The sequence below is a fragment of the Thamnophis sirtalis genome, unplaced genomic scaffold, assembly GCF_051295495.1.
Source record: "Thamnophis sirtalis isolate CommonGarterSnake01/CBP01778 unplaced genomic scaffold, rThaSir2_p1.2 scaffold_4, whole genome shotgun sequence".
Lineage (NCBI taxonomy): Eukaryota > Metazoa > Chordata > Lepidosauria > Squamata > Natricidae > Thamnophis > Thamnophis sirtalis.
The window spans coordinates 118,614,250-118,628,550 of record NW_028261384.1 but is presented as its reverse complement, the minus strand read 5'-3'; the positions used below and the strand labels follow the sequence as shown (position 1 = coordinate 118,628,550).

Below are 14,301 nucleotides of genomic sequence, written 5' to 3'. Positions count from 1 at the left end.
TTATTTATATTGTAATCAGTTTAATGTACTCATGTAAGAATTGTATTTGAGAGTGACTGGCACAGCAAGTTCTGAACCCCTTAGATTTCTGTCTAGTGGGAGGGAAATTTGTCCAAATGACTGTATTTTCTGTATTGTAGAAGCAGCTGGGCATGCACACGCACGCGCACACACAGACACAGACACACACACACACACACACCATTCAGAATCAGACTGAATTTTATTCCCTTCACCTACCTCCACAGTGTTTTCCTTAGGTTGATTTCTGTTCTGTGACACTAAAGCCCAAACAATCATATATACCTGTTAATCCCATGGGGGAGGGAAAATTCTCCTCAGGCAATTCTCCCACTTCAAGAGCTAGCAGAAAGGATCTCCAAAATCCAAACCCTGACTGTGACTCACAAATGATGTTTCAGGACTTTTGCCCTGGCTGTTAGACCTTCCATGGTTAAAAGCTCTCTGGGAGCCACTGAAGGATTTTTTTTTCCTGCTGCCTCTCTCAATGCCTCTCCCTTTGCATTAGAAAAAAATTAAATCTCCCTGACCTGGCCAATTTTAATCATTTGCCAAGAACATGTGTGTCCATCTTACATGTTTTTTTAAAAAAAGTAGGGATTGTAGGAAGTGAAAATCCACCCCTCTGCTAGAAAATTGAAATTTCCTGGGAAATATTAAGAAAGCAGAATATTATATTTCCCTGGATGTGAAAAGGGAGAAACATGTTCTTAAAGACAGAGTAATTCCCTGCAGCTTCCTGCCCCCCCCCCTTTGCCAATGAGCCATTAAAGCCTGAGCTAGTCTACTTTACATAATAAAGGTGGGATTAGCCTTCTACAGAAACTCACCACGTGGCATCTGGAAACTCAATCTAACATGGACTCAAAACACAAGCTAGAGAGTTATCCCTGTCTGGCCCCATGGGATCCTGACAACCAATCAGAATACATTTCTTACACAGGAACAGGAAATAGAAAGGTGGGGCCGAATAGAGTATAACAACCCAGCAAGCCCCTTCTTCTCTCTCTTTTCTTCTTTACCCAACATCTGGAAGCATGTGACAATCCTTTTTTTTTTCTGTTCAGGAGCTCAAGCCATGTGATCCTGTTTACCATTAAACCATCTTTCCAAGCAGCCTCCGTGTTTCCAGTGTCTTTTTCCCCACTTGGAACTGAACCCAGAACACTAGAGAAAAGAAGGACTATGGGTGGCATGGTAGCAATATTCCAGTATTTGAGGGGCTGCCACAAAGAAGATCAACTTATTTTTCCAAAGCACCAGTGGGCAGGAGAAGAAACAATGGATGGACACTAATTAAGGAGAGAAGAAACCTGCAATTAAGAAGAAACTTTCCAACAGTGAGAACAATTAACCAGTGTAACAGCTTACCTTCAGAACTTGTAGGGGCTTCATGACTGGAGGTTTTTAAGAAAAGACTGGACAGCTACCTACCTAAAATGGTATGGGGTCTCCTGCTTGAGCAGTGGGTTGGACTAGAAGGCCTCCAAAATCCCTTCCAGCTCTCTTCTGATTGATTGATTGATTGATTGATTGATTGATTGATTGATTGATTGCCACTGTTGGCAATCATCAGTCCATAAGAAGAGATTCTGCTCATAGAATCCATTAAAAAAAATTGGCTTTATTTTTTAAAAGGCTTAGATACTAAACAGAACTAAGGGATGCATGATAATGCAAACATTTAATTCTGGGAGATGAAGTCAATACATCTTAAAATTCCAAGATTGAGAAATAGTGGTCTCTAGAGCTATCAGTAGAGACTGAAACTTCCACATCAGGCATATTCATATAGCAATAAAAGCTTTAAGCCCCAATGTGCAATTAGCAAAAATAATCTTTTTATTTTCTCCTCAAAACTACAGTAATATCAGTTATAGCTTTGTGAACATATATTGACATTCTGCCTTATTTTGTTCTATACAGTAAGCAATCTAAAAAAACCTGCAGGTGATCCTTGATTTATGACCCGTCCAGGGGTGGGTTCCGGATGGCACTACTATCAATTCACTTGCGTGCATGCTTTGCGTGCGCACATGCATAGTGCAATAGAAATTGTTCTGTGCATGCACAGAATTGAAAAACAATATGGTCGCAGTGATGGTGGCAACCGGGGAACCGGTTTGGGAGCATGGCAGGCCTGGGTCGCTGCTGGTTCCAGCGACCCAGGCCGCCAAACCACTACTGGTTCCTACCAGTTTGGCCAAACTGGGCCAAACTGGTAGGAACCCACCACTGGATCCATTACTGAGAAACTATTTGAAGTTTCAACTTACCTGCAAAAGGGTAAGTACCTCAAAAGGGTAATTTACAACATGACAGTTGCTCCCTCCCCAATAATCTGACCACACTTCAGATGCTCAGGAACATGGTCTTGTTTATGGCTGTTTGCAGTATCCCATGGTTGTGTTATTGCATTTTGCAGTATGATTTTACCAACAGTAACACTGGTAATGTACAGTAACAAGAAATCATATGCCAGTGATGTTCTTCTTACATTTAAGGGTGAATCTTCCGAAACCTAATCAGAGAACTGAGCAGTTATCTCACACCAAAATGCGATTTACTGACCACCTGGGGGGGAAAAACAGAAATATAAAAAGAAAAGATTATAATCAATTTAACTGGACATACTCAACTGTAATTTCTAGGTTACCAACAATACACCTGTTGATGATAAGTAGACACAAATAGTTGTATTACTATCACCAGTACCACTGGATTGTGATAACATACAAAAACCTCTAGGCCTTAAATTTGTAATTATAAAGGCTATTACATTGGCAGAAAGTCAAATGGATACATGGAGAGGCATGGTTAATACCTTACTCAGGAACAACAAAAGCCCCATGCACTAGAATTATGAAGTGCTCACTACAGATAAAAATTATAGTGTTTTTATTGAGTACTATTAATTTATATAGCAGTCCAGAGTTGCTTCAATAGCAAAATCATGGTATATAAATTGAATAAATAAAATAAGTTCTTATGCTATTTTCTGCCCAAAGGCTCTCAAAGCCATATACAAGAAAGTTAAACCATATGCAGGTATATCCTCGATTTACAATCACAATTGAATCCAAAATTTATGTTGACAAGGGAGACATTTAGAATAGAATAGAATAGAATTCTTTATTGGTCAAGTGTGGACACACAAGGAATATGGTTCCACCACAAAACCGCATTCGACTAAACCGCGCTCGACGAAACCGCGTAGCTGACATCAACAGGGCGACAACAGCGCGGAGACAGAAGCACGCTGTAAACGCTAAACCTAAAATTAACCCCTAAACCTAAACCTAACCCTAACCCTTAACCTAACCCTAAACCTAACCCTAACCCTTAACCTAAACCTAACCCTAACCCTTAACCTAACCCTAAAGCTAACCCTAAACCTAACCCTAAACCTAACCCTTACCTTAAGTTGAATCGGCTTGCTTTCAAAGCGCTATTTAAAGCGCCTTTCTTTCTCTGCGCTCGCTGTTGTCGCCCTGTTGATGACATCAGCGACGCAGTTTAATCGGGCGCGGCTTAGTCGAGCGTGGTTTTGTCGTGCCACGAAGGAATATGTCTTTGGTGCATATGCTCTCAGTGTACATAAAAAGACAAGATATCGAGAATCATAATTTATTGAGTTTTTCCCCATTTTATGACCTTTCTTGCTGCAGTTGTTAAGTAAATCATTCCAGTTGTTAAGTTAGTAACATGGTTGTTAAGTGACCCTGGCTTCCCCATTGACTTTGCTTGTCAGAAGTTCGTAAAATGGACCCTTGGGCACTGCACCCGTCATAAATATGAGTCAGTTGCCAAACACCTGAATTTTGATCACGTACCTTTTGGGGTGCTGCAACGGTCATGTGAAAAAAGTGACATCCCTTTTTTCTTTGAACTGTCACTTAAAGAATGGTTGTAAATCGAGGACTACCTGTAAGCCACTGGGATAGAAAGGGACCTAAGCCTCACAGATTTTGTTTGTAAGAAGGGGTGTGTTTATGTGTCGGAATTTCTGCCACATAATACTTTTCAATCTGCTTCCTGGTCTAGTGCAAACGTGGCCCCAGCTGAGCGGAACAGTTTGTGGGGAGGCACCTCTGCTAAATCTCTGGCACCTTCCCCAAAAAGCAGAGCCGTTCCTCTTTCTTGCTTCGGGCAAGATGCCCAGCTTGCCTCCGAGGCAGCTTTAAAAATTATTGGCTGTGTTTTAATTGCTACAGTGCAAATGCAGCAATGCCTCTAACCCAGAGGTCTCAAAATATGGCAACTTTAAGACTTGTGGACTTCAATTCAGCCAGCTGGAGAATTCTGGGAGTTGAAGTCCACAAGTCTTAAAGTTGCCAAGTTTGTGGAGCCCTGCAACCCTTTGTTGCTCCCCTCATTGGCGCCTTTTCTGGTGGATGTGAAGGGAAAACGGTCGGGCAGGGATTACCCCGCCACGCGGATCGCCCCGGCCCTCTCTTCCCACAGCCAGACAGAAGTAATATAAAATTGTCCTTTTAAAAAGGTTCCTTGCAAAAGGGGCTCCCCAGGAAGATACCCACCCACCCCTCATTTTTGGCTTTCCACACAGGGGAGAGGGGGGAAGCGGGCGGGCTCCTCCGCCCAACTACAGCAAGCGGGGCCCCGCCCACCTTCCTTCTTCCATCCCGCTGCCCCGCCCACCCGCTGTCTGAATCATGCCCACCTGTGGGCGTGGCGATCTTTTCTCCCCTCCCCTTTTGTGGCCTTCGTTCCGAGCCATCCTTATATGCCAACTCTGATAATCCGGCTTGTCGGTTTAGATTGAAAGGTGGGAGACAATAAAGCCACTTCATCTCCTCCCCCAACTCGGTTTTGTTGAGGATCTCCTCCTCCCCCAACAGGCTCCTCTCCCTCTCTTTCGGCAGATTCCCCACTGAGAAAGTCAAGCCAAGCTTTTCCTACGGCAGCCCATCCGGAACGCCATGAATCTATTCCGCTTCCTGGGAGACATCTCGCATCTGTTGGCTATAATCATCTTGCTGTTGAAAATTTGGAAGACCAGATCCTGTGCTGGTAAGAAAAACGGGGGGAGGAAAGGGGAGATCAACACATTCCTTCCTTAGGTCTTCATTTCTGGCCTGAAAATGTTTTGTTTGGAACTACTAGCGCATATATGGATCTGAACCTCAACCAATTTGGGAGCCGATTTACACGTGCAATTTACCAAATTTGCTCTAATCCTCTCTTCCTTTTGTAAATCCTTCCTCTCTGTGTATACTGTAAGGGTCCACTTCCATGCTATAGGTTACCTCAAAGTAAACCTTCTAAAACACACAAGTTGGACTTCATCTGTCTGTCTGTCTGTCCATCTTATCTATCTGTCTGTCTTACCTATCTAGTCCAAGGGTCACCAGCCTTTCGGACCTCAGGGACCACTAAATTCATAATCTTAAATCCCGCGGACTACTAATATGATTTTTTTTTAAGATAAATAGTATTTAGTGTAATATAAAAAAATGCAAATAATTTTTCTGCAGACCACCAAAATTTTCTTGCGGACCACCAGTGGTCCACGGGCCACCAGTTGGTGACCACTGATCTTTCTTCTATCTCTTTTTTTAATTATATAGATTTATATTTCTGGAACTCAACTGGATTGTTGTTGTGACCTTCATTATATGTATCTGCTATGACATAGTTTTAGAAAGATCCAGTATTTGTGGGTTAATATTTAAAACTCCTGTTCTATATTTAAAACCTCTTATTTATTGCTAAAAGAGAAAGAATTGCTTTGAAAAAGGGAATGGCCATCCTGGTTTGGACAAAAAAAGAAGGGAGAAAGGAAGCATTCATGCAGAAAAGTTGATGTTGTTCTTTCTTGTTTTTTTTTTAATCATTTGTTAAAAGCAAAGAATTGTTGAAAGAAATGTCCTTTATATTCTGCCTTTTCAATATTTCCTAGGATATTTCATTTTTCTGGGAGAGGGCTGGATGATAACTTCCCACAGAATAATGAAATGGAAGCTACTTGAGGTGGAATTGGATAAAACTGGCTGATCTCTTCCTTCTGACAACCTATTTGGCCCTATAGAAAAAGAGGAAAGCCAAATTGTGCGTGTGGATTTCTTTCAATTTGAAGAAAAAGCATGAGTAGATCTCTTAAAAAAGCACTGATTAAGCCCTGCTGGTGATGCCTTATTGTGGTGATGCCACAATAAGACGTGGGAAACCTCTTACTGTGCCAGTTCCAGGCCTCTTCTGATTTTTTTAATGCTACAAATTTTCTTTGTGTTAAGGAGGTATGACATTGGATGATGAATCGTGAGGAGTTTTGAAGGATCTTCTCTGTTTTTCCTAATGGTCAAGACCTCCTGCTCCTTCCCTTAATATCAAAAATGGTTTTTTTCTCATCTGACCATGAGTTATTTTGGCTTGTGCTTTTCTTGCAGGGATCTCTGGGAAGAGCCAAGCTCTCTTTGCCATTGTCTTCACTACTCGGTACCTAGACCTATTTACAAACTACATCTCGTTGTATAACACCTCCATGAAGGTACAGGAGTGATGTCGGATTATATAGTGTGTTATTGTGACTAGTTAGAAGGCTAATTAACTAGTTAGAAGGGACGCAGAGGCTCAGTGGCTAAGAGCTTGTTGATCAGAAAGTTTGGTAGTTTGGCGGTTCAAATCCCTAGCACTGCGTAACGGAGTGAGCTCCCGTTACTTGTCCCAGCTTCTGCTAACCTAGCAGTTCGAAAGCATATAAAAATGCAAGTAGAAAAATAGGAACCACCTTTGGTGGGAAGGTAACAGCATTACGTGTGCCTTTGGTGTTTAGTCATGCCGGCCACGTGACCACGGAGACGTCTTCGGACAGCGCTGGCTCTTCGGCTTTGAAACGGAGATGAACACCTGCCTCCTAGAATGGGAAATGACTAGCACATATGTTTTACCTTTACCTTTTTAGAAGGCTAATAGACTTGGTGCCACAGAAAATAAAATAGTTACAAGTTTCTGTTGTCTTCTACTTCTTTCTGTATGCACTTTGCTTCAATAATGTGGCATCACTATCAGCTACAAAAAGGGATAAGATAAGATAAACAATCTTTTATAATGGTGGTTTATGCAGATAATCCAAAAGTACTTTCTCCTATTTTAATGAAAACTCCTGCTAGCTAATTATGAAGTCTTCATTTGTTTATCACAGAGCTTGTCATGTTAGCAGCATTTGCACAGTACAAGGAAGTCAGTTGAAGAAGAAGAATTTGATGTGAACATCAGGTTCTATGTTGGCAGAGAATAAGTGTTAGACGATTGTTAGCAATGTTAGGTTTTATTCTTAAAGACACTCTTCACCCTGCGAGTAGTCCTGGATAAGCTAAATGTAAGTAGGTAGCATATTATTATGTAAGTTAAATGATAAAAACCAGTGTATTGGTTGACAGCTCTGACCTTGAAAAACAGTTGTAGAATATGTTAAGCTGATTCCTGAGATTGGTGTCCCAATTCTCAGTGTATCTCAATTAGAGATGGAAACAGCTTAATGGTACTGGGGGAGGGATTGGTTATAGTTGTCATTAGAAGAATTGTGGGAACTGATGCCCTCCAGATAATGCTGAACTTGAAAATTTGGTGCATGTTATTATTGGCAGCTTGCTTGGGAACTAGTTCAGCACTATCTAAAAAGCTTCATGTTCCTCATACTTCATATAAATGAGGAGCTACCAAGAAGGGTATCTAGTTCGCAAGAAGAAACCCTAATCTTTCAGAAAGATCCCCAGGTTGAAGGGTTCAGAGTTTTGGCATTGATTACACTAAATATCTGAGAGATGAAATAATATTTAATCTCAATGACCCTTCTTGATCTACGTTATCTCCTACAGGTGGTGTATGTTGCCTGTTCCTATGCTACCGTATGGATGATTTATAGCAAATTCAAAGCCACCTATGATGGCAACCATGATACCTTCAGAGTGGAATTCCTGGTTATTCCAACAGCAGTGTTAGCTTTCCTAGTAAATCATGATTTCACACCCCTAGAGGTAATTAAATGTATGCTAGTGAAAACAAGCCCCAGATACTCAACCTGCAGCTATATGATGTGTTCGAGTCCTATGGCTAAAATTATTCATTTAATTGGCAAATGGCCATCTTTAATATTCTAGTCTCTGCTTGTTCTGCTACATTATAGCTAGTTCCTTTTAGGATTACAAGCTTGAACTAATTTTGCTTTCCAAACCAGCACTACATTTATTCAGCTATCGCTATCTGCTCATGTGTTGACTAAATGATACTGAAATACAATTGTGATATACCTGCAGTCTTTTTAACTGGAAACCAGCCGAAGACATTATTAAGCTTTATGTGATCTATGGGTTTACAGCCTCCCATTTTTATTTTAAAAGGAAAACTATTCAACAATCGATTGGAGCAACAGACGTGTCAAGAGAGTACTTGAATCTAGACTTAATTTAATTGTAACTTGCCAAATCTTGACCAACTTGACTCATTTAATTCTGTGCAGCTCAAGCATGAACTGATTCAGCCTGGGTTCGGCCTTATATTGTAGACGGATAAGTCAAAGGTTCAAACTTCAAAAACAAGGTTGATTTCTGGCAATCTTCTTCCTGTAGTTTTCTGATTGGCTCACTGCCTTAGTCCAGGGTGATAGTGATGATGTTGATTTTAACTTCTTGATCTGGCCCATAGTAATTTTCAAGTGTTCCCTCTCTAATTATCATCATTATTATTATTACTATTATTATTGATTAGACAATATTTGACTCAGCATTGTCATCTATGTAGACAGTTCTCTCAAGACAATTCAGCCCTTGACTTACAACTTAATGAAATTGTAACAGACCTCCCCAAAAGTATTTACTGCCAGTTCTGACAGCCAGCCTACATACACCCTCACAGTCATGTGACTGCATTTTGGGTACTCAGCAACTGGCCCACATTTATAGCCATTTGCAGTGTCCCATGGTCATGTGACCATATAAAACTGTGACCATATAAACCATGTTTACTTCTAATTTTGGGGGAAAACGCCCAATAGCAAACAGTTGATTCACTTACAATCAAAGATTCATTTAACCACAGTGATTCGCGTAATAATCCCCACAAAAAAAATAGTAAAATTGAATCAGTCATGTAATGATTTGCTGTATGACCAATCATGACTGTAATGAGCAAGCTCCATTATGGTTGAAAGTTGAGGAATACCTGTAACCTATTAAAGGATGAGGCACTTGGAATTCACAAAACACCCAGTAGAAGGGTTTTTTGGGGGGACATTTTACAAAGAGATACATGTTGCACTAAGATATGCAGTCTTTCACAGACAAAAGTATCAAAAAGTGAGCTGGAGCAGACATGCCCTAAGTCTATGGCACAAATCCGTCCTAAATCTTGCAGTGCAATGGTGGACAACACAAATGTTCAGTTCTGACACTGTTGTGACATCAACACAAATTTGGGGATATAATGAGCTGTAATCAGAAAATATAAAGCTATTTTTCTCCTGGATTCCTCCAGATTCTCTGGACCTTCTCCATCTACCTGGAGTCGGTGGCTATTTTGCCGCAACTCTTCATGGTCAGTAAAACAGGTGAGGCAGAGACCATCACAAGTCATTATCTCTTCGCTTTGGGAGTCTACCGTGCCCTCTACCTGTTCAACTGGATTTGGCGCTATCAGTTTGAGGGGTTCTTCGACCTCATTGCCATTGTGGCTGGCTTGGTGCAAACGATACTGTACTGCGATTTCTTCTACCTCTACATTACAAAAGGTATTTTGCAACAAGAACAAATGGAAACTAGATCTGACTGAAATCCCATTGGTATGAGCTAGTGAAGTAGCGCTCTTCCACCTGGAGTCACCATGTTTGAGTTGGACAGCCATATAAATGTATTTAATAAATTAATAAAACTGGCATCTTTAGCAAGGTGCTTGGGATTTTAACATTATTTGGGAATTAGTACATCTCAACCACATGTCTCCAATGTGTGTTAACTAAATGTTACTGCTAAACTGGAAGTTCACTAGAGGGCACTCTTCATCTAAACTCAATCCTTTTTGATGCTGGGAAGCATATTAACCAATAGCTCTTTACTAATTGTAAGTTGACAAATTAATTAGCTGTTTCATCACCTTTTTTCCTAGGATCAAAAAGAAGTTGCAGAAAAATAGTACTCAGATATTCAAAACAGCACTAAAAAGCTATTTCTGTAGGATTGAATAAAATAAAATCTGTTGGGCTAGCCTAACAGAGATTGAATTATTCTATTAGTTATTCTATTAAAGGGCAATTGCTTGATAAATATGTATTGTTTTTTTACTGTTTTTACTTATAGCATCAAAATTATTTGTGTCTTGAATACTGAAAACCTTAACGAAATGTGTGTTGTTTTTAAGTCAAAGATTTTAAATTGCCAAGTTTGGAGATATCTGTGCATGCACATAGGCATACATGCACTACTAAAGTATAATTGTAAAGATATATATATAGTCTTAAAAGCAACTATAAGAAAACATTTTAGTTTGCGATACAGCTAGAGGTGTCTTCTTTCAGAAATCCCCTTTCAGTCCAGCTCCCCATCCATTTTCAGTCCCTTTTCAACAAATATTGGCATTGTGTATTTGATGCATACTGTATACTCAGTTCTTGTTACTTGATTTAAAAAACTGTTTTGGGTTTCTGCAACTTGTATTTTCCACTTGTTAGTACAGGTACTCCTCATTTTATGATCATTCGTTCAGTGACTGTTCAAACTTACAATAATGCTGAATGAATGCTGAATGAAGGGATTTATAACAGGTCCTTAAAGTTATAGCTGTTCCAGTAACGCTATGGTCATGTGATTGTGATCTAGGCGCTTGGCATCCTGTTCACAATTATGAACAGCTGCCAAGTGTCCTACAAGCATCTGATCCTCATTTGCAATCTTCCCTGCTGACTTCCCCAAAATGTCAATAGAAAAGCCAGCAGGGAAGGTTGCAAGCCACCACTGCCTGCTAAGAGAATTCCCTGTTATCTCTAGGAGCTGCCTGAAAAAGCTCCATGCTGAAATCCAAGGATTTTTGCACAAGCTGTTTTCAAACCCACCCATCCAAAGGCCTCTCCTTTGACACAAAGTGTTTTCTGCAGAGTCCTGCTTGGGTTTTGGCACAGAACTTTTTCAGTCAGCTCCCAGAGACAAGAGTGAGTCCTTTCCACTCTGGAGGCTGAAAACTCTGTGCTGAAATCCAAGCAGAGTTTTCAACCAGAGAGGATTTTCAGGCCCAGAGTAGAGAGGCTTCAGAAGCCTTTGGAGCTGAAAATCCAGACACTTCACGCTTTGTCCCAGCCCTCCCTCACATCCCCTCACCCCCCTTTCCATCCAATAACGCCTGGGGCTTTTAACTTCTTACCAGCTTCCCCATTGATTAGATTATAGGAAGCGACCAGGAAATTCATTTAATGACCAGGACATTCACTTAATAATAGCAACGGAACTACCTGGATTTCTGGCACTAAGCACAGTGGTTGTACTTTATGATATCATTGCTTTGTGACAATAATCCTGAGCCCAATCGCTGTTGTACGTTGAAGAGTACCAATATTGTTCTTGCTTCATACAGATAGGCAAACAATTGGGATTATTATTGAAATATATACAGTGGAAGTAATAGTATGTAATATTTCTATTCTGCCATAACTTCTTCCGCTACATCTTTTCATTTTTTGATTCCCATAACAGTATGTTAGTATTCCATGCCCAATAAAATTGCTGTCCTTTAGAGGCAGTTTATGAACCGTGGTGGTGCAATGGTTAGAGTGCAGTACTTCAGGCTAATTCTGCTGACTGCCGGCTGACTGCAATTTGGCAGTTCAAATCTCACCAGCTCAAGGTTGACTCAGCCTTTCATCCTTCCAAGTTGGGTAAAGTGAGGACCCAGATTGTTGGGGGCAATAGGCTGACTCTGTAAACTGTTTAGAGACGGTTGTAAAGCACTGTGAAACAGTATATAAATCTCTGATTGCTATTGCTAATGCATAGTGCTATTTTGATAGGATGACTAGCATCCCAGCCCCCAAGCCCTCTGCATTTTTACTTACATCCTTGTTTTATCAGGCTCCCTTTTATTGATATATCTTTATATGCTTTTTGCTTTTATCTGTACACCGCCTAGTCACTCCAAGAGTGAGATGACCAATATTTAAACTTAATAACTGGATGTATAGATAAAAATGAAACATTGCTATCAATATATGAAATAAGAGAACAAATGTTATGGTGTCTTATGTATAATGACCATTCTTGGTTAATAGTTTCTTAATTAAAATATTATTAAAAATATATTTTTTTTCTCTCTAGAAGCAATGTTACTTGATATGTTGCCTAAAGTTTAATGAAATTCTTACCTCTTCTTATTTCTGTTTCCTTTTGCAGTTCTAAAAGGTAAGAAGTTAAGTTTGCCTGCATAAATTAAGATCAAGACTGCAACGAAATACTTTGGCCAAGGAGAATGAAGGGAATGCTTCACAGAAAATTGGATATGCAGATTGAGATTTCTTTTAAAATATTAGTGTCCTATTGATCTCAACTTCCACCCTGAACTTTGATCTAAGTGTGGTTTGAGACAAAACAACGGATGGTCTTTCTACAAAACAGACTGCTATAATTGGGGGTGAGGTGAAGCACAGCTTGAATCCCAAGCTAACAATGACTACTCCTGGTTAATATGTAAATTGTAGATTTTGGGGTTTTTTAAACCCATTTTGATCATTCTCGGTGTCTATAATGCTTGAGTATTATTTTTTGATGAATCAGCACAAATAGGAAATACATTTTAAAAAAATCTGTTCTCTCTATCCTCTTAGTTTGCACTCATTATTTTGGGTGTTATGTTGATAAATGCAAGCTTTTCTGTTCATGAAGGCCTGGTGCTACAAAGCTATCCAGATAGACAGGAATGCTTGCAAATTGTTTCTTTTTATTAAGTATGGGTTTCCTTGGATCTATTTTTGAAACAGTGGCAAGAAAATATCTTTCTCCTTTAAATATTTGTCACTTACTCTTTCTTCATTTTTGTATTATTTGATGATTAAAACTTCATCCACTACAAATAAAATGGAAAAACTCTTCCCCTTATTAATTAGTGCCTTTGTGGGAAGGATGGGAATTTAAATAAAAATAAATTCTGCTTTTTGCCAGTTTGTACTCTTTGTGCTTCAGAGTATATTGTGCTATTCGTCTTCATTGTCCCATATTTTTTTATTGTGCTTTTTCTGATCTCTCTTAGTGACTTATTCTCCTAGGGCCTATACTATTAAATACTGTATTAAAACATTCTTTCTATAAATGCCCCGTCACTGCTGCTGCTTGATACTACATCATATCTGAATTGATAACAAATTTGTATGTTTTCATGAGAACATTTTAAATCTCTATTATACTGCTGCTATGAACCTGAACAATCAGTGAAACTAAAATTCAAGCCATGTTTCAGCCAATCTAGACTCAATTTGTATTACACCTTGATTTAACCTGCATGTATGCTTAGTCAAAAGCAAAATCTTTAGAATACTTGCTTTGAAGACTATGAAGGCAAGATTGCACAGATCATCTGATTTGATACAATTACTTAGAAATAAGTCGCATTGAATTCAGTGTATATAGGAAGGAGCAATTTCTAAATAGCCATATTAAAATATTATCTATTGAATTAATTATCTGCTATGAGTCCATAGCTGGTTTTCTTAAATTTATAAAGCAAAATTTGCAGTTTGTTTTGAATTGTGATTAGTCATTGGAGAATGAATCTTCTGTGATCACATAAACTATAAAATTGACCTAATGGTTATGGCAGTTACATCCAACCATCTGGAATGAATCCACGTTGTTTATACTGATTTTTTTTCTACAATCTTATGCTGTAGCATCCATATAACCCAAATAAACAGCATAGATTCCCCTTGCACATGCATGCTAGTCGTTCCCGACTCTAGGGGGCAGTGCTCATCTCTGTTTCAAAGCCGAAGAGCCAGTGCTGTCTGAAGATGTCTCCATGGTCATGTTGGCATGATTAAACACCGAAGGCGCACGGAACATTGTTACTTTCCCACAAAAGGTGGTCCCTATTTTTCTACTTGCGTTTTTACATGCTTTCAAACTGTTAGGTTGGCAGAAGCTGGGACAAATGGGAGCTCACTCTGTTAGGCAGTGCTAGGGATTCAAACTGCTGACCTTTCTTATTGACAGTCTTAGCCACTGAGCCACCATGTCCCTCATAATAAGCAGCATAGAGCATCTGAATCAGTTTGGTCTGACAAAGGCATAA

General features: G+C 39.6%; 1 protein-coding gene across 2 annotated transcripts; it reads left to right on the top strand.

The window, feature by feature from the left end:
* Positions 1-4,723: 4,723 nt before the first annotated feature.
* KDELR1 (KDEL endoplasmic reticulum protein retention receptor 1) lies at positions 4,724-13,170 on the top strand. 2 transcript variants are annotated; one of them, XM_087713901.1, is made up of 6 exons: positions 4,732-4,807; positions 4,905-5,052; positions 6,429-6,529; positions 7,860-8,018; positions 9,514-9,766; positions 12,411-13,170. In XM_087713901.1, the coding sequence occupies exons 2-6, from the start codon at positions 4,962-4,964 to the stop codon at positions 12,443-12,445; spliced, it is 639 nt and encodes a 212-aa protein (XP_087570027.1). In that variant the 5' UTR covers positions 4,732-4,807; positions 4,905-4,961; the 3' UTR covers positions 12,446-13,170. The 2 variants fall into 2 exon arrangements, with proteins under 2 accessions (XP_087570026.1, XP_087570027.1); XM_087713900.1 differs by having other exon boundaries at positions 4,724-5,052.
* Positions 13,171-14,301: the final 1,131 nt, after the last annotated feature.